Raw genomic sequence first — 18,927 nt, 5'->3', positions numbered from 1 at the left:
AGCAATGGGTGGAACGTGATAGATAATATGTCCTTAGAAGTTGGGGACCAGCCTGTAAAAACGTTGTACTAATGATGGGTTGTTTTTATTTGCATGCAATATTTGAATGACATGTATTTTTGTATTTTTCTGTGTTTGTTGTAAAAACTGAGTTACTTTGGTTTTTGATAATAAGTGATTAGTTAGATTGTGCTAATTTAGGCCAAGGGTAACAGAGAAATTAACTGGGGTAGCGGTTATAATGCTTTGTGCTTTTTTTATTTTTGGTAAATAGTATGTGAGATTGTTAGTATACAATTCACTGGCATTACATTTATATTTATTTATTGGGGGTTGGCTGATACTTGCATTTTTTTAAAAATATTGTTTTTAGGATGTAATACATACGCATTGTTGTACAAAACACATGTTATATTTTTTAGTTTGTTTTATACATATGTTTTTAATGAGGTATTTCTGCTACATGGTTTTGTGGTGACAGGTAGGGACAAGCATATCTATTTTTGAGGGCTTTATAACCCGGGATAGCCAAAAGGATTTCATGGTTAATTTTGGGATCAGGCTCACTTTTTATATTTTTGTTTTTATAGATAGTTGGTGAGCAATTTTAATAATAATGTTATTTAATAATAAATTAGGCTTAACTATGCTGGAAACATATTGCATTTATTTATATTTGTTGTTTTAAAATGTGTTAATACCCTAACATTTTTAGATATTATTTAAAACATTTTCTGTTTAAGTGATGCTAAACTAAGAATTTGCATTTTAGTACATTTTATGGCCAAGGCAGTTTTATTTTTTAATTTTATTTGTTGTTTATATAGCAGCTAGGAGGTGGTGTTTAGCCACAGCAACATATTTTACTTTGCTTTTAGGCCATTCCTTTCTGCTTTCAGAAAGGGTGGCTGGCAGAATATGGTCAAATTATACACCAATACATTTAATACATGCTACATTATTATTTTTTATTTAAATTACTGTATATAAAATACAAACATAAATTTTTACTACTACATGACCCCCTTCCTTTCTTGACACTGACACAATTTAACAGGCCTACTGACACAATTTAACAGGCCAAATTGGGAGTAAACAAACAATATGTGTTTTAATACTACTATATATAAATGTATACATCTAGGAACAAAGAATGTAGGCCAAACTCACAGGATTGGGGACTCTATCCTGGGAAGCAGTGACCCAGAAAAAGATTTGGGGGATGTGGTGGATAATCAGCTGAATATGAGCTCCCAGTGTGACGCTGTGGCCAAAGAACTAACATCATCCTGGGATTAGGGGAGTCTTAAAAAGGAGTAGAGAGGTTATTTTACCTTGCTATTTGGCTCTGGTTCGACTTCTGCTGGAATACTCTCTTCAGTTCTGGTGCCCACAATTTGGATTCTCCATCACTGACAACGTTTACATCAAGTTTGGAATTTTTTTGAAAAGATATTTTCTAGGGATTATTTGGGGAAAGTTCTGTGACTATGCTAGACTAGATGCTCACAATGATACCTTCTGGTCTTAGAATCTATGAGGTTCCTTCTTACCATCCACCACTTGAGTCAGTGCGGTTTATTGTGCCTTGGGGAAGGACACATTAAGGAAAGTTGCTCCATCTGCAAGTCATTCAAGAAGAGAAAGCAGGTGGCCAGAGACTTGAGCTTGAAGCAGCACCATATAAAGCAGGCCATGAGGCCCGCTTGGGCACTAGGGACCACCACAGATTGGCCCCCCAGAGAGCACCTGAGCCACTAAGGGCTGGAGCTACACAACCAGATTACAGAGTAACAGTCATGTTAGTCTGTATTCGCAAAAAGAAAAGGAGTACTTGTGGCACCTTAGAGATTGGTTAGTTAATTGGTTGTTGTTGGTACCATCGTCCAAATTGCCTCATACCCAGGGGGCAGGCTTGCAATAGACTTCGTGCTCAGTCAGGATTTGCCAGTGCAGATACTATCATGCGATAGAATCTACATTGGTGGGTCTGGTACCAATTTCGTCCTCGGTACTGGTGCCTGCTTTGGTACCTAGAGTGAATTCAGTGCCTGTACTGGTACTAAAAGTGCTGACTGCTGTACAATCATCTGTACTGATGAGACCTGTGTGTTGGGCTATGACTGACGCAGGGTGTTTACTTGCTACACCTGGAGTGGTTCCTCCATTACTGTCAGACTACCTGGAAGGGTCTTCAGAATTGAGTTCGGAGACATCTCCCTCTTCTTCACGTTTGCAGTACTACTCTCAAACTTCGTCAAGACCTCTTGGGGAATCACCGTCAGTACCGGGATCAGTACTGCTTTTGCAATAGGGATAAAGGTTTATGGCCCGGATCCTACTGGTCACAAAGCCATACTCCTATCAACAGTGGCCTCCTTGAGATCCCTGGCAGGGTCTTCATTCGGTGAGTCCCTGGTCTTCTGCTCCATCCAAGGAGAGGTCACCCATTCCTTTGGCAGTCTCCCCTCCTGAGCAGCTGTGCTGCATCCACAGACTGAGGTGGCTCCCTCTGAGTCGGTGCAACCTGACCCCTTGTTACAGTCACATGTGTTGCCATAGGAGATTCTGTTGGTCCCACTTGATGTTACAGTGCTGGGTTCTTCATGTCCAGTGCCTGAGGATTTTAAATCATATTAAGATCTCCTGAAATGAATGGTGTTGACCTTGGGTGTTCAGGCTGAGTTTGTTGAGTGGATGTTCTTCAGTCCTCATCTCCTGGCCGAATTTCTCTTCCTGTAATGAAGTGATATTAGAGACTGCCATATCTCTGTGGAAAACCCCAACATCTTTAATGCCCATGGCAAGGCCTACTGATAATAGGTATTATGTCCCTGTAGAAGGTTTTGAGTATTTTGTCTCATATTCACCTTCTAATTCACTTATTGTGATGGCAGCAAATGAGATTATGGCAGGGGAGATATAAATCCACACATAAAGACAGAGTCTAAGAGTTTAGACTTGATGGGGAGAGGTATTCAACCTCTTCGTTACAAATATGCATTGCAAACCAGCAGGCTCTGTTATCTAAGTGTGACCTTGTGAATTGGGATGCTGTGCAAGTTTATGGATAAATTACCAGAATCCTCTAGGGAAGAGTTTAAGGCATTCATTGCAGAAGGTCATTTGGTGGCAAAGACGTCTTTGCAGTCAGCAGTAGATATGGCAGATGCTTCATCCACACCTATGGCCTCAGGTCATCATTCTCAGAAGGCCCTCATGGTTACAGAACTCCAGCATATCTCCTGAGGTCCAACAGAGCACAGAGAACTTACCTTTCCATGGTTGGTTTTTATTTTCGGAGAAAACTGATGAGACATTGCATTATTTTAAGGGCTCTCATTCTATTCTGCAGTCATTGGGGGTTTATACCCAGGCCACAAATACATCATTATGGAAGTCAGCAACAACACCAGCAATATCCTTCTCCAGCCAAGACTCTAGGTAATGAAACATCCACAAAAGCTGGGGTATGCCTCTAAAGTCACTGAAGTTTCAGGGTCTGTAGTCAGAACAGGAAGCTTCACTCCGAATCAATGGTCTAGAGCTTCAAGCCATTTACGATGCATGCAAGGCCTTTTGATCTCGGATCGGGGTACAGTCGTTCACATACTTACCGGCAGTGCCAACATAGTGTTTTATGTGAACAAGCAGGGTGACCTCATTCCAACCAACTTTGCCAGGAAGCAATAAATTTTTACAAAAAGAAAAGGAGTACTTGCGGCACCTTAGAGACTATCCACAAGTACTCCTTTTCTTTTTGCGAATACAGACTAACACGGCTGTTACTCTGAAACCAATAAATTTTTGGCATCTTTGCTTCAAGAAGGACATTAGCCCCTACAGTGGTACACTTACCTGGTGTTCAGAATCGGTTAGTAATACATATTATGTCAAGCGGAAGTATTTTTCTGTTTGGTCTCTAGCTCGGGGAATCCAGCTGAAGCCAGTACGCATTCAGGACATTTTGGATTATCTGTTGCATTTTAAGTCCTCAGGTCTCTCTCTCAACTCTTTGAGGGTCTGCTTAGTGGTGATATCAACATTTCAGCCACAGTTTCAAGGGAACTCAGTTTTTTTCTAACTCTCTAGTGGATAGATTTTTAAAAGGGAATGTCCATCTCTTCCCTCCTTTTAAAGAAACAGCAACCTGGGTCCTCTCTTGAGCCCTTGGCAACCTGCTGTCTGTACTTCTTTGCTGAAAGACAGCTTTTCTTGTAGCCATAATTTATGCAAGGTGGGTGAGTGTGTTGCAGGCTCTCATGGCAGGATCTCCATATATGCAATTTGTCATGCCTAAGATGGCCCTAAGGCTGGATCCAAAATTTTTGTCTAAAATAGTTTCATAATTTCACCTTAACCAAACTATCTATTTGTGTGTATTCTTTCCTATACTACATCTGAATACAGAGGAACTGTGCCTTCATACATTGGAGGTGAGATGACGTTTGGCATTCTACTTGGAGAGGACTGAATTGTTTTGTCAGTCAGCTCAACTCTTTCTTTTGTGTGTATCAAGTGAAGAGTCAGGTGGTTTCCGCACAGATGAACTCCAGGTGTATTACTTCCTGTATTACAGCAGCATATGGATTAGCTCAGTCTACACCTCTACAAAAACTGGTGGTTCGTTCAGCCGCTTCGGTCACATTCCTCAAGGATGTTGCTATATTAGACATTTCCTGAGCAGCTACCTGGTCTTCAGTGCGTATTTACCAAGCATTATGCTATTATGACTGCATCTAGATCAGATAGATACAAACTTTGGGAAGGCAGTTTTGCAATCATTCTTTAGGTAGACTTCAAGCCCCACTTCCTTCAGGTACTGCTTGTGTGTGACCTGAGTTGAATACATATCTCCAACCACTCGAAGAAAAAAAAACCAGTTACTTACCTTTACTTTAAGTATTGTTCTTTGACATGTGGGAGCCGGGATTATTCCATGACCCATCCTTTGTCTCCTCTGTATTGGAACAGCCTTGGATTCCAGTGTGAAGGAACTGACGGGGTTCAGGGTAGCACTGCTGTTTTCTAGCCATCAGAGGGGCTACAGGGCAAAACGGCGTGAGCAACTCCCCGATGGTTACTGCTAAGCAAAGTTATCTGATTTTGATGCGCTGACCGCATGCATGCCTGAGTGGAATACATATCTCAATGAACAATAGTTACTATACAGATAAGTAACCGTTTTTTCCTGGTGTTGAAGCTGCTGCAGATGACTTTGCATGGCTACATACACCTCATCCCTCCCATTCCACTGGTTCCTCATGTTTTAGATGGCTTCAGAATCTACATGTTGGGTAGCTCTATTACTAAAAGCACTTCTGTGGTTTCCCATGGATTTTTGCCTATTTTTATGCCCTGGTGGCTGTATATAAACTTATCTGTGAAGGTCAGATGCCCACAGGCCACTCCACAAGTAGACAGAAAATAAATATAATGGAATAAATACATAAAGAGAAGGTGAGGTTTGGGGACTCCTGTGAGATATTGGTCCATAAACCAATCGAGCATACCAGAAAATATTCTTTCTTTATCCATGTCTATATATGTCCAGGTCTTTCCTCCTGAAGTTGACTTTTATGTCCCCATAGCATGGACTCTTTACTTAGAATGTATTGTCAGCATTAATGTGCCATGATACTTCATGGATGCAGTGGGTTGGTGGGACATTGACACCATTTGATATACCTGGAGGTATCATGACATGAGCAGAGATAGAATGGAAAGCAAATGGAAGCAAAGCTGAAAGTAAATAAACAGCTGCTGCAGTCTTTCCGCACACCATAATTATTTTTATCCTCCAGTGAAAACCTTTTGAACTGATAATCTTGTTGCACCCAAACTTACAGTTTTTAAAAAAGCTCCTTGAAATGAGGTTATCTAAGAAGGTTTTCTTGTATGGAATGTATAATGGTTAGGTGGACAGTAAATGTGTTTTATTTAACAAATCTTTTCTTTTATCAGGTAAGTGTTCTATGGCAGTGGTTTTCAAACTTTTATTCTGGAGACCCAGTTGAAAATTGTTGATGCCCGTGTCCCAACGGAACTGGGGATGTGGGGTGTGTGTGTGGGGGCGGGGGGGCTCAGGGCTGGGGCAGAGGGTTGGGGTACAGGGGTGAGAGCTGTGGGGTGGGGCCAGGAATGAGGGATTCAGTTGTGTGAGGGGGCTCTGGGCTGGGGCTTGGGGTTCAGGAGGGGGTCTGGGCTGGGGGTGCAGGCTCTGCGGTGAGGCTAGGGATGAGGGGTTTGGGGTGCAGGAGGGGGCTCTGGGTTTGGGGGGGCTTAGGGCTGTGATGGGTTTGGGGTGCGGGAGGGGGTCAGGGCTCGGGGTGGGGGTGCAGGCTCTGGGGTAGGGCCAGGGATGAGGGGTTTGAGGTGCAGGAGGGAGCTCCGGGTTTGGGGCAGGATCAGGGGATTGGGGCACGGGGTTGAGACACAGGCTTACCTCGGGCGGCTCTCAGTCTGCAGTGCAGCAGGGGTGCAGAGGCAGGCTTCCTGCCTGTCCTGGCACCTCAGATCGTGCTGTGACCCGGAAGCAGCCAGTGGCAGGTCCAGCTCCTATGCAGCTCTCGCCTGCAGGCACCGCCCCCCCCCCCCAATTTCCAGCCAATGGGAGTGCAGAGCCAGTGTTCGGGGCGGGGGCAGCGCGTGGAGCCCCATGGCCCCCCGCTTAGGAGCTGGACCTGCTGCTGGCCGCTTCCGGGGTGCAGCGCGGTGTCAGAACAGGTAGGGATTAGCCTGCCTTAGCCGGGCAGCAGCGCCGACGGGAATTTTAACGGCATGGTGGTGCTGACCGGAGCCGCCGTGACCCAGTGCCTTCCACAGTTTGAAAACCACTGTTCTATGGCATTTTACCATTTGGTACACTGACTCTGTGTGTGTGTGTGTCTGTCTGTCTATCTAGTTTATTCTTTCTTTGGAATTCACTTACAAGTCCGCACTGTATTTTTGTACAAATTTTGGTTTGGGGCACAGGGAAAATGGTTCATTCTTTAACCAGGGAGAGTGTTCTTTTAAGTGCTGTCTACTGCACCATTTAAAAAAACAACAACAATATCCCATAGGAAATGAAACACACAAAGTGATATTAAACAAAGTCTGATTTCAACCCCAGAAGCAACGACACTGAGTTATTTTTGTTCTGTCTCTCCTCTAGCCACCAGCTAGCCCTTAGTTTGGTGAACCCTTCCTCCCCGCACTCCAGGTTTTAGTTTACTGCTTGTTCAAATATAACAGCATAAATGAAGCAAGGAATCAAAGCCTTAACTTCTCAATGTTCATGTATTTGTCAGTTTCATGTCAGAAGCATAACATTATCCCAGGAAATAGGAAGGGTCAGAGACATTCCTGTTTAACATAGAAAAGATTGTTATTAATTAAACGGAATCAAGAGGATAATAGGGTAAAGGACAAACTATAAAATATCATGAGCAATTATTCAGGTTTCATGGGGTTTTTTTGTTTTTGTTTTTCAGTAGCTTGAAAATCCACTGTACATTTCAGAGAAAGAGGAAGCGGCTGTGGGTACATGTGGTGGTTTTTACTTCTTTTTGCAGAAACCACCATGCCAATATCTAGCTTTCTGTGTGTGGGGAAAAAAGTTGGCAACAGTAACGTGGGAAAAACTGAAGAGAAACTGAGATCCAAATAACTTTCAAACATTCAAAGAGAGAGCAAGAGTGTGTGTGTATGTATAGTGGTGAATCTGCTTTTAGATATCTCTAGTTAATGGTCAAATATGGAATTTTAGCAATTAAATTTGATATATCCTCTTGCAAATCTGAACAGAGCAAAAAAGATTTGGGGCAAAATTCACCTCTCAGATCTGTGTATTGGAACTTGTCTCTGCTATTTCTTTACTTTGCATATGTGTGGAGCTGTCAGTTACATCAATGGGAGATCTGTGCTTTCAGGATAGCACAGTATCTCAGTGGAGAGCCAATGCCCTAATCAGAGAGCAGATTTTTGCCCTCTTTTTTTTGTTTTCAGAAAAACTGTCCATTTATTAATATATTTATATAATATAGACCATGGTTTGCTGCATCCAAATTTTTAATAAGTTAGTAACCAGCCATTTATTTGCACTGTTCCAAATTTGGTTTTGTGTCTTTTAAAGCCTTAGGAACAAAGGCAAATAATTTTAAATTTTAAAATATCAGTATATAATGATTGTCAGTGTGTTCTGGTCATGACTGTGCTGAATCCTTTTAGTTTAGATACAGCATAGGCTAGTTAGGGCATATGTAAATGATTTGGATATTTGCAAAGAATTTGTGCTTTCATTACATACTGTATTTAATCATTTTAATAAAAACATTAATAGAATTACTGATAAATTTATGAATCCTAATATGTATAAGCAAATAGATTTAGGTTTGTGAATTACTTACTGTATGTCATGTCACAGAGCAATATGAACTTGAGTGATCTATTTTTATATACACAGTACACACTATCCAAATATTTACATTTAAAAATATATTTGATAGGGCCATAATTTGACTGCTGTACTGTACTCCAAAACATCATAATAAGGTATCTGAAATTATAATTTAACATTTTATAGCCATTTACTCTGTCAGCTGGACTTCTAATAGGAACTGTATGAACACACAAGCTACATCACCACTGTGAGATAGGGATGTGATTTCCCTTGCTTTGTACACATACTCTCGCTAGTTCACATTGAGCTAGCATGAGTATAAATAGCAATGTAGCTGCAGTAGGATGGGTGGAGGAGACAGAGGTATGGATTAGCCATGTTGAGTATGTTCCCTTCTGAAACCACTAGATGTGAGCACAGGACTATACATGTTACTTTACATGAGCCGGGGAATTGCACCCCTAGCTCGTACTGTAGCTGAAGTAAGAGAGAGTCCCTGCCCCAAAGAGCTTACAGTCTAAATAAACAAGAAAGGCAAAAGGTATGGAGTAAATTTAAAAAATCGGATAGGAAAGAGAGATCTGTTGGACACTGTTTGAATGTGTTCTTCTTTGTTGTTCAAGCTACAAATGTATATTTTAAACCATTAGAATTTCAGTAGGTGTGCAGAAATGGTTAGGCCCATTTTTGTAGAAGAAAAGAAAAAGATCTTATTATGTATCTACTTTGCTGTTGTAATTCCGTAGCAAAGGAAATTAAGTTGCCCTGAAGTAGTCTTGGAAATCGTTTTGTTAGAATAGAGAAAATGTATTTGTTAGGAAGCATCAATCCAGTATATTCAGTTGTCAATAAGATACTTGAGTCAAGGTTAGAGGTAAAGAGTATTTTCGTGCATTAAGGTGCAGACACGTCTGCCATTATGAAACTACAATATAACATCTTATTTATTTGGGGCCATAATCTTCAAATAGAGTCCCTATGGGTGCTCAACCTCCCCGGCTAGAGATGGAACAATTAGCAGTCCATTCACGGATACTTTACTTCTTTAGAAATTTGTTCTTAGCTTGTTTTAATGTTTTTCTTCTTAATCTCATAGAGTTTCCATTAGTTTTTTCTCTTCCCCTGTTTTTAAAAAAATAAAAAAAGCCTTAAAAGTTTTTGCTTTACCCCTGCCCGCTTTTCACTCCCCTGGACTGGGGATTGTCCCCAGTAAGGGGCATGCTGGGTTCTCCTGGATTTGAGGTGCCTCTCCTGTAAGGAGTCCATTCTACTAAGAGATGGTCTTTCCCGCTATGTCATTCCCTCGGGGAGGGCCACGTTCCACAGAAGTGTACCTTCTGTCAGCAGCTGAAAACCAGATCCTGGAAAAAATGGGAATTGAAAGTAAAGCTGCTCCTCAAGGTAGGAGCTCTTCAGCCTGTGATTGACCCATGCCCAGAGTCTCCCAGGTGACATCAGTCTTCTCTGCAGCCTTCTACTCTAAGGCTGGTGAACCAAGAAAAAAAAATCCTCGGATTCTTCACATAAGACCAAAAAGAGAGCTGTCAGCCCTGAACCAGCCAGAGGAAATTTTTGGCACATTCAGTCTCTTCATTAGCTATGGCACTGAAGGTGTCTAAGTATGGTACCCACAGATTGCGTGGGTCTGGTGCGACAGATCCTGCTGGTATACTTAAAGACCCTATGGGCACAGGCACCGAAGCAGCAGTACTGCTAGTGAGGGACAGAAGTGACCATATCACCTCAAGGCAGATGGCGTCAGTACAGATGTTCTCAGCACCAACGACTGTGAGCAGCCATCATCGGACCATTATGTGAAGCCAAGATCTCCGACTCCCTCGGTACCACCGACACAATATTGGCAATCACTGATGGTACCGACTACTGTAGCACCACAGGAATTTAGATTCTCTAACGACCTCATGGCATCTGAGGTACCAGAGCCTCTTCTAATCGGTACCGGGGCCCCAGTACCAGACACATCTTAAGCCCAAGAATCACCACTGGCACCAAACCTTGCACCTCCGCTCTGTATTGGCTCCACCATTTTCCAGTGGAGAGTCAGATAGTGACCAGGAGGGGGTCCTCTCCCAATGCTCTTATCATGCTTACTCCTGCTATCAACCTAGGACTGCCCAGTCATACCCTTGGTCTGGACAACCCCTGTGATATGACCAATCATGGGATCAACCACCCATCTTTTTTCCACCAGCCACTGGTCCTGTTGTGATCCATGGGCAGCCTGTAGGCACGATGCCTCCTGGGCATCTAGTGTGACCCACCAGGAGACTGCGAGGCATTCCCCCTCAGCCACCATCTCTAGAGCCTAAGAACCTCCTGAAGAGATCTTGGAGGAGCCAAGAGGTCAGACTAGAGGAGAGGGTTACACCAATTACTAACATCTCTTCTTTCTCTCCAGATAAGACAGAAATGCCCCCTCCACTGTCTATGGCAGACTATTTTAAAGTCTGACCTGACTAAGGGTGGCAGATACCTTACAAGTATCTCTTGAGGAGGTTAAAAGACACTCACCATAAGCTTCTGGATATTCTTCTACTCCTCCTCCAGGATAGCCCTCCCCATTAACAAGGCACTTTTGGATCCAGCTAAGTTTATATGGCAAATGCCAGAATTCGCCACACCGCCACGCAAACAGGTCGATAAAAAAATATTATGTATCTCCCAGGAATGAGGAATTTCTTTTTTCACACCCTCCTCCTAATTTCATTGTGATAGATGCAGTGTTATCATCCAGAACAGACTCAACTCTGAAGCCCCAACCTCTCCTTAGGGATACTGCTTGGGAGTTTCCCATAGTGGAGCACCCATAGGGGCGCTATTGGAAGAAGAAGAGGAAGTTACTCACCTTGTGCAGTAATGATGGTTCTTTGAGGCATGCCCCTCTGTGGGTGCTCCACAACCTGCCCTATTTCCCTCTACACTGGAGTTTTTGATAGGGACTCTGCGGTAGAGAAGGAACTAAGGGTGGTTCGCCCACGCAATGCTAAGTAGCCTCGAGGCAGAGCATGAGGAGGGGATGGGGCATGGGAGGGTTAAATGGACACAGGAGACCTTGATAGCAATCAGAAGCACAGGGATCCACATACACCTACAGTGGAGCACACATAGGGACACGCATCTCGAAGAACCTTCGTTACGGCGCAAGATGAGTGACTTCCTCTTCTACCACTTTGACTCTTCTCACAGTGAATAGTATCTTTTTCCTCAGATAGCCCTGTTGTAGAAACTCAGTGTGACTAAGGAAGGCAGAATTTGGTCCATAAGAAACAATGTAAAGGGAGATTAGAAAATGTTCTAAGTCTTCCTTCATGTCTGCAATGATATATTATTGAAATGGCTTCTTTCGTTTTGACATACATTTGGTATTATGAAATTTTGACTGATCCAAGCAATAACCACTCTGTTGGAAGCATATTGGGATGAAAAGATTTAAAATAATCTAATCAAAGATTGGATAGAGAGGGAGCCAAAAGTAGAGGCTGAGATAACCAACAAGACTTGAAGAATAATGAGTGCCCATGACTTCTGTGTTTTCCTGAGAATCCTGGTGCTAAAATCATTGTTCTTTACAAGTTCTCATGATTATTTTGGATGATTGGAGTGTGCTTGTCAGATGTTACAGCTACTCCGTTTAGTTTGAAGCAAGAGATATGAATAAAGCTTTGTTGTAGATTCAGAGTTTCTGTTGCCAGGTAGTAGTAGGCTATGGTACTGCACTTTATGCCAGGGAAGAAATTTCCATGTCTTATTTTATCTGGAAGAAGGAATTGAGGTGAGGGAAAAGTTCTTTAAGTTCCTTCTCACTCTTCAGCTCTTAAACCTATGTATAAAGAAAAGGAGTACTTGTGGCACCTTAGAGACTAACCAATTTATTTGAGCATAAGCTTTCGTGAGTACTCGCAAGTACTCCTTTTCTTTTGCGAATACAGACTAACATGGCTGCTACTCTGAAACCTATATATGTAAAGTAGGCAAGGGCTGAGTATTGCTACTTATTTTATAGTTGCACATTTCAGCATGTAATGTGGCTGATGTGTTAAAAATTTGCTTCTAAGTTGTGTGTATCATGCAGCAATGCAGTGAAGCTGCTGTTTTGTATGGGAAGTTTTGTCACAGTGTTAGTGTAAGCGTGAGATGGTAAGCAGAGTCCCACAGTCAGAATCCTGGATACTTCAGTTCTACCTGAGTGTGGCTTGGACTTCCAACCTCAGGGTATTGGGAGAACAGAAGAGATGTTGGTCACCTTTTTAAAATAAATAGGATCCTATCTGACTTACATAATAGGGTAGAAATTGGCTAGCCTAATGATCCATTTTTCCCCTTTTATTCCACATGTTCTCTGATCTCCCCCGTTTTTTTGGGATTAAGAAGGCTGCTGGTGGTCTAGCCTGTGATTTGCAGATGATGCTGTTAAGAGTAAGAATAATTTGGTATTAGACTGAGGAGATCCATAATGTTTGGCCCTGACCTGCCATTTATTACAGATTCAGAGAGAGATTTGGCCTGGTCCTAGTAGTTGGATACTCTTCTTTTATGCCAGATCACATTAGAGATAGGATAGGGGCTGCACCTTACTTCAGTTCTTCCAATACATTGAGAGTCTTCCTTTGAACCAGTTTAATCACGTGAGTGCTGTGAACAATTCACTTCCTTTACCAAGAAGTTCTGTTGAATCAAAGTTAGGCTGACAACGAATATCCTTGTGCTGTGAAGATTTCTCTTTGGTTTTACTGGTATTTCACCTGAATGTTTGATTTCCTTCTTGTGTGTCTTTTTTTTTTTTTCAAACCTACCACCACAACTGCTTCTGTAACTATTCCTGTTCTTGTCAATACTGTGCATTTTGAGACAGGGCTATGTACAGGGCACTGTAGGGCTGAATTATAAAGGTCATAAAAGAAAATTCACTTGACAACGCATCTGTAATGATTCCTAAAAATTCCTTTATTTTAATCCATAACAATTCCTTCTGAAAGCATGTGTTGCTTAGCATTTAGCTTTGGAAAAAGAAGACATTAACATAAACATTTAGTGTAAATATTTTGATGAGTGAAAACTGAAAAGGCCCTATGTCAATTTGTAAACAGAAGGGAAAATGATATCCTTACTGTTAAATACCATACTATGATGTGGCTGTAGCTGCTTCCTAGAAATTAAAGGTCATTAAGCCTATTAAATGAATCCCCTCTCTAACACAGGATTGATCTCTACAGTATATTTACTACAACTTTGGCTACTCTAGTTTTGTTCCTAGTAGTTAGACTTTCATATCTGCTCTTCAGTGGCCATTCCACTCTTGAATACATCTCACTGTGTTAGGATCTGTTTTTCTGATATTCATCCCCAGTGCTCTTTCTTAATTTAATCCAATTATTTTTATGTATACTTCTTTGTACCACACTAAACAATTCATCTTCAATTCACTAGAAGTTTAAATATGGGTGATTTTTTTTCTTTTTGCTTGGTTTCATGTGAGGTTTGTGTTTTTGTTTTTGTTTTTTCTTCCAGTTTGGTAGCCTTATGTGAAACAATTTTCTTTCAGGTTTTCCTTAGGGGATGTCCGGAGGCCCCTTCATGAAACAGCAGTATTAGTGGAAGATATCATTCATACACAGCTGATTAATTTGGTAAGAATATCTTTAGTCTTTTGATTACAATATGTTCCTTGTGGGTACAATCTAATCTTTTCTGTAAGAATATTGAAAATGTTCTACCTCTCATTCTTAAGGCTATAATTATCATGTAGTGACTGTACTTAGAGAAAAGGAGGATTCCCTTTAGAATACGTGAATAACATTCCATCCATAAAAAGAAAAGGAGTACATTTGGCACCTTAGAGACTAACAAATTTATTTATTCGATCCATGATAGTCTAGAGAAATCACTGCTGAGAAACACAAAGGTACTACCTTTGCCGACATGTTCAATGTTAAGCTTCCAGATATGAAGGGTGTCAGGTCCAAGTGAGAACCCCTTTCCACCCACCCAGTCGGACTGCTGTGAAAGGAATCCAAGCCTCTGTGCTCTGGATCCCCTGGGGAGTTTTAAGCTTCTGGAGCCTGAACAGCATCTAACCACTGCCCCAATCACAGTCTTGGTGTGCAGACCTACTATCTGGCACCCTCTTCCAGTGTTGGAACCTGCTCTCCAGTCTCCTAGCACCTCTAGTCACAGTGCACACCTCTTTCCCAGAACTCCACCCCAAAGATATGAAACTTCTGGTTTACAGTTTAACTTTTTCAGGTGCATTTAGTAGTTGTGATGCATATACACACATACTTCGTAGAGTTTAACACATTAGTGCTCTTTTGTCCTTAATCACGTAAGGAGAGTACAGTTCATACAAAACAATAAACACTATATATATGTCCTTACCTCAGTTTCCTCACCACTCCAGGGCACTCTTTGAGCTGTGTCTGAGTCTGTTGGGTGGTCCAGAGTCTTTGAGGCCATTTGGGCTCAGGAAAATGTGTGGGGCCCCCCCGCCCCACGAGGCGGCTACTTGCTTGTTGACCTCTCCTTCTGGAGCTCCTTACCCATGTCTGTGAACTTGCTTTCTCCTGCCCCACACTTCTTCTTCCTGTCTGGTTCCCCTGTTCCTGTGTGGCTTTCTTCTGTCTTCTGGGTAGCTTTCCATTGTTCCTGCCTTTCCCCTTCCCTTCAGCTAAAGTGGATTTTCAAGGCTTGAGCTACTTTTTAGCATAACCTTTTGTCAGGGTTAAGTACCATCATTAACCTTTTGTTCCCATTGTATTTGTCTGGGGTGTATGTGCTAAGGGTCTTGTCAGCAGAGATGGGTCCATGTACATATAGGCATTTATGATACAGCATTTTGTCATAATACAACTTTATAATTTCAGTCTCATGACTGTAGAGACATAGCCATAGTTCAACACACAGGGCACATTTTCATTTTTGTGTGATGTTTTAAAACAATTATCAAAAACATCAAAATGCTTGACATTTTTGCTTACGGAATACTTAATGAAAAAATTATAATATTTTCAGTAAAAAAAAAAAAACCAACAACCCTGACTTTATTAAAAACGGTGATCAAAAAGTTGTGTAAAACCAAAATGGGCCTGTTTTGAATCCTGTGAAATTCAAGCAACTTTGAAATTTTGATTTTGTTTTTTGTTAATTAAAAATAAAATTCAACCATGTCTACTGAAGACTTTATATTGAGAAATTGTTTCAAAACAGGAAGAGAACCTCTTTTCCCCTGTATTTTGACATTTGGTGGTATTTACAAAACATTTAGGTATATTATTCTACTATGTGTCCCCCAAAATTCTGTAAGCACAGCAGGACAATTTTTAGACTTGTGAACATGCACATGAATAATAGTGAACCTCACTACAAATTAATAATTTATGCTTTTTTATAGTTCATTTTAAAAAACTTCAATATTGGAGTTACAGGATTTGGTCTGAACCACATCATGAAGGATAAGATGAAATTCCCAATTTCAGTCTTATACCTATTAAGAAAAATCAGTTGTCGTCTTGACCTAACAGCCATGTACATAATCATAATTCTTTTTTAAAGTTGTCTCCTTAATCAAACGTAATTATGGCCACAGCTTTACTCTTCCTTTAGTGGCAATGGAATGAGGATTATTTGTTTTATTGCACTATTAATGCTTAGCTGAACTTTACAGTAAAATTTGTGTTTGACAAAAATTTAACCTGTGGTCTTGCAGTCTTTTGAATAAATAAATAATGAATTCCTTTATCTGGGTACTTAGTCGATGGTCATGACCCTAGGTTAACCCTAAATGGTGTGTAGGAGCATGTATGATTTTCTGCCAGGAGGAGGAATGGGAATAGACCAGCAGTCACACAGTTTTTCTAACCTCTCACCTTTTGGCCCAAGACAGCACTTTATTTCAGAGGAAGTGAAAATATCTTTAATAGCTCATTGTTTTGACCTTTGACACCTACAGGACGGAACTCTTAAATCATGGCCTTTTATATATGCCATGGTGGGCTTCTGGAAATGATTTTTGCACAGTCGTTATCCTATGATATTTCACATTCTTACTGAGTTGTTATTAAATATTCATACTGTCTTCTCATTTTTAGATAACTATGCCTATATGAGAGTATTAAAACCACACACTAACTTTGTAATAAATGCTTGTTGTAAACTTGAGTTGATTGCACAGTGCCTATATTCTAATCATGTTGGTCAAAATACTGTGCTACATAAATCTCATTATGCAATTGATTATTTTCCTCCTGAAAACTGTGATATATTTTTGACATTTGTCTACTATTTCATTTAAGAAGTTGTTTGTGTTTGTGATGGAAGGTCAACATGTTGTTGTATACATCTTTCTCAGTAGGCATTTGTAGGAAGAGAGAATACTTGATTAAATCCAGATATGTGCTACCAAAATAAGTTGCCATCTTGATTAGCACTGATGGGTTGACTTTTGGTATCTCTGAAGTTTATAGTTCTGACTTCCTATTTTTAAAATTTATCAGAACTCTATTAAAGAAGGGGCCAGTTAGGACAGATTCATATGGTGGCTACTTTGAACCATTATACACTTCATGGAGTCTGGGTACCCTGGGGAATGACAACACAAAACAAGACAAATCCTTGAAAAGCATGCTGCTCTGAAATTAATGCATCATGATTGCTACCAGAAATAATCTCTTTGGTGTACTGAATAATGCACTACAAATAGAAATGGCCAGTTTTTCCACCACTAGTATATAATTCAAGCAGGTGTTAAGCTGTACTAGGCAGAAAAATATCAGCTCAGTATAATAGTACATGCAAACTGCATACATTACTATAATAACAGGAAATTAACCATGCTAAATAATGTTTAAATATATTTCTGTATTTTAATAATCCATTTTTGGATATTTGCAGAATACACAATAGAAAACAGAAACAATAAGCAAGAATAACATGAAAATAGGCACATGGAACATATTCTCAATATATCAAAATAATGACATGAAAAAAAATTTTAAAGTTCAAAATAATTAATTACATCCCCCCACACACACAGAGCAGAGTAGCAAAGTTTTTATTCTAAAATCAAATTCATCGGGGGTCTGGAATACATTTCCAGAGAAGAACCTTGCTAAATGAAAGTTTTTGTTCAAATGTTTAAAAACTGATTTGTATTTATTTATACATGATTTAATAATAATTCTTAGATTTTATTTATTTATATTGCAGTAGCACTTAGATGCTGCATTCCAAGGCCCTGTTGTACTGGGTGTTGTACACACACGAATAGAAGCCAGGGACAGTGGGGCTTGGGTGGGCTCAAGCTTTGGTCCCCCGTTCTGGGGTCATATAGTAATTTTTGTTGTCAGAAGGGAGTCACGGTGCAATGAAGTTTGAGAACCCCTGCTCTAGATTCATAGTACAAGGGGGCATCATATATGAGCTTCCATCTGTTTACAGCTTGTTGCAAATAATTATAGTACTAAATGTAATACTTAGCAGTGCAGTTAGTTACAGCAGCAGATTTTGGGAAACAAGACAGGAAATGCTGGGTAAAGTTCATATAAAGAACTAGAAGCAGTTAAAATTCAGGAGTAATAAGAACAGAAGAACTGAAAGCATTGTGCTATTAAATATTGTCCACCATATTGTTCAGTCTGAATGACGTACTTTTGCCCGTTAATTCACTAATTTCTGTGCAATGTGGTATTTCCTTACGCTTAAGGGCTATATTCTGTCCTCAACTATGCACAAGTGCCTCCCATGATATCTGAAGTCAGAATTTAGCCCGAAATTCTATTTTTATTTGTATTCGTTTCTATATATTGACAAGACTTTTGAAATCTTTAGTAAAGAGATGTGAAATTTTATTTCATGAGAGGCATGATCTGAGCACAGGACTGGGAGGCAGAAATCTCAGCTCTGCGGCTTACTTCCTCTGGATTTGTGCAAGTAATTTACAATTTACCTGCCCACGTTTCCCAATTAATACAAAGGTTAATATCTAACTCATTAAGTATCTATTGTGTGGATTTCATATTTTGAAGATAAGTGCTGTTTGTGAGCTAAATATTATTATTGTTCTTGTACATCAGAGACACTTAAGACATAGCAATGAAAGATAGCATATGTAACACCTTTCCAATCAGCAAACAGTCTGAAGGTCTTGGCTTCCATTTTTGGGGCATGAAGATCCCTTCTTGTTTCACTTAAGGGAAGACCCCATTCTCTGTCCATTTTTGCTAGTTCAGACAGTGGGTGAAATCCTGACCCCATTAAAGTGAGTGGGAGTTAAGCTGTTGACTTTAGTGGGAGCATGATTTCATCCAGGGGTATAAGTTCTCTTGCCAGCTGATAGAGAAATAAAAGCTTTCACTATGTCATTCTTCCCTTTAAAAGGGGCTGGCTAAACCTGCTCATGGGGCTTATTGTCTGAAACAGGTAAGGCTGAGTAAGTTTGACTGGCTAGACTTAACTTTCATCTTTGATGGTTTTTATTCTTCCTGATTCCCTTTCCTTTTTCAGATTAAAACAGTGTTTTATAGTGAAAG

General features: G+C 40.5%; 1 protein-coding gene across 21 annotated transcripts in view; it reads left to right on the top strand.

Moving 5' to 3' along the window:
• SUPT3H (SPT3 homolog, SAGA and STAGA complex component) overlaps nt 1-18,927 on the top strand; it is a 470,436-nt gene that overhangs the window by 232,659 nt on the left and 218,850 nt on the right. For 20 of the 21 annotated variants that reach the window (XM_073335781.2, XM_078852051.1, XM_073335776.1 and 17 more), the window contains one exon: nt 13,947-14,031. The exons of the other annotated variant lie outside the window; for it this stretch is intronic. In XM_073335781.2, coding sequence (XP_073191882.1) covers nt 13,947-14,031 — 85 coding nt within the window. Of the gene's footprint in view, nt 1-13,946; nt 14,032-18,927 lie in introns of those variants that run through there. 21 annotated transcript variants of the gene reach the window in all.

Source organism: Lepidochelys kempii, chromosome 3 (genome assembly GCF_965140285.1).
Source record: "Lepidochelys kempii isolate rLepKem1 chromosome 3, rLepKem1.hap1, whole genome shotgun sequence".
Lineage (NCBI taxonomy): Eukaryota > Metazoa > Chordata > Testudines > Cheloniidae > Lepidochelys > Lepidochelys kempii.
This window is presented reverse-complemented; position numbering and strand designations above follow the sequence as displayed.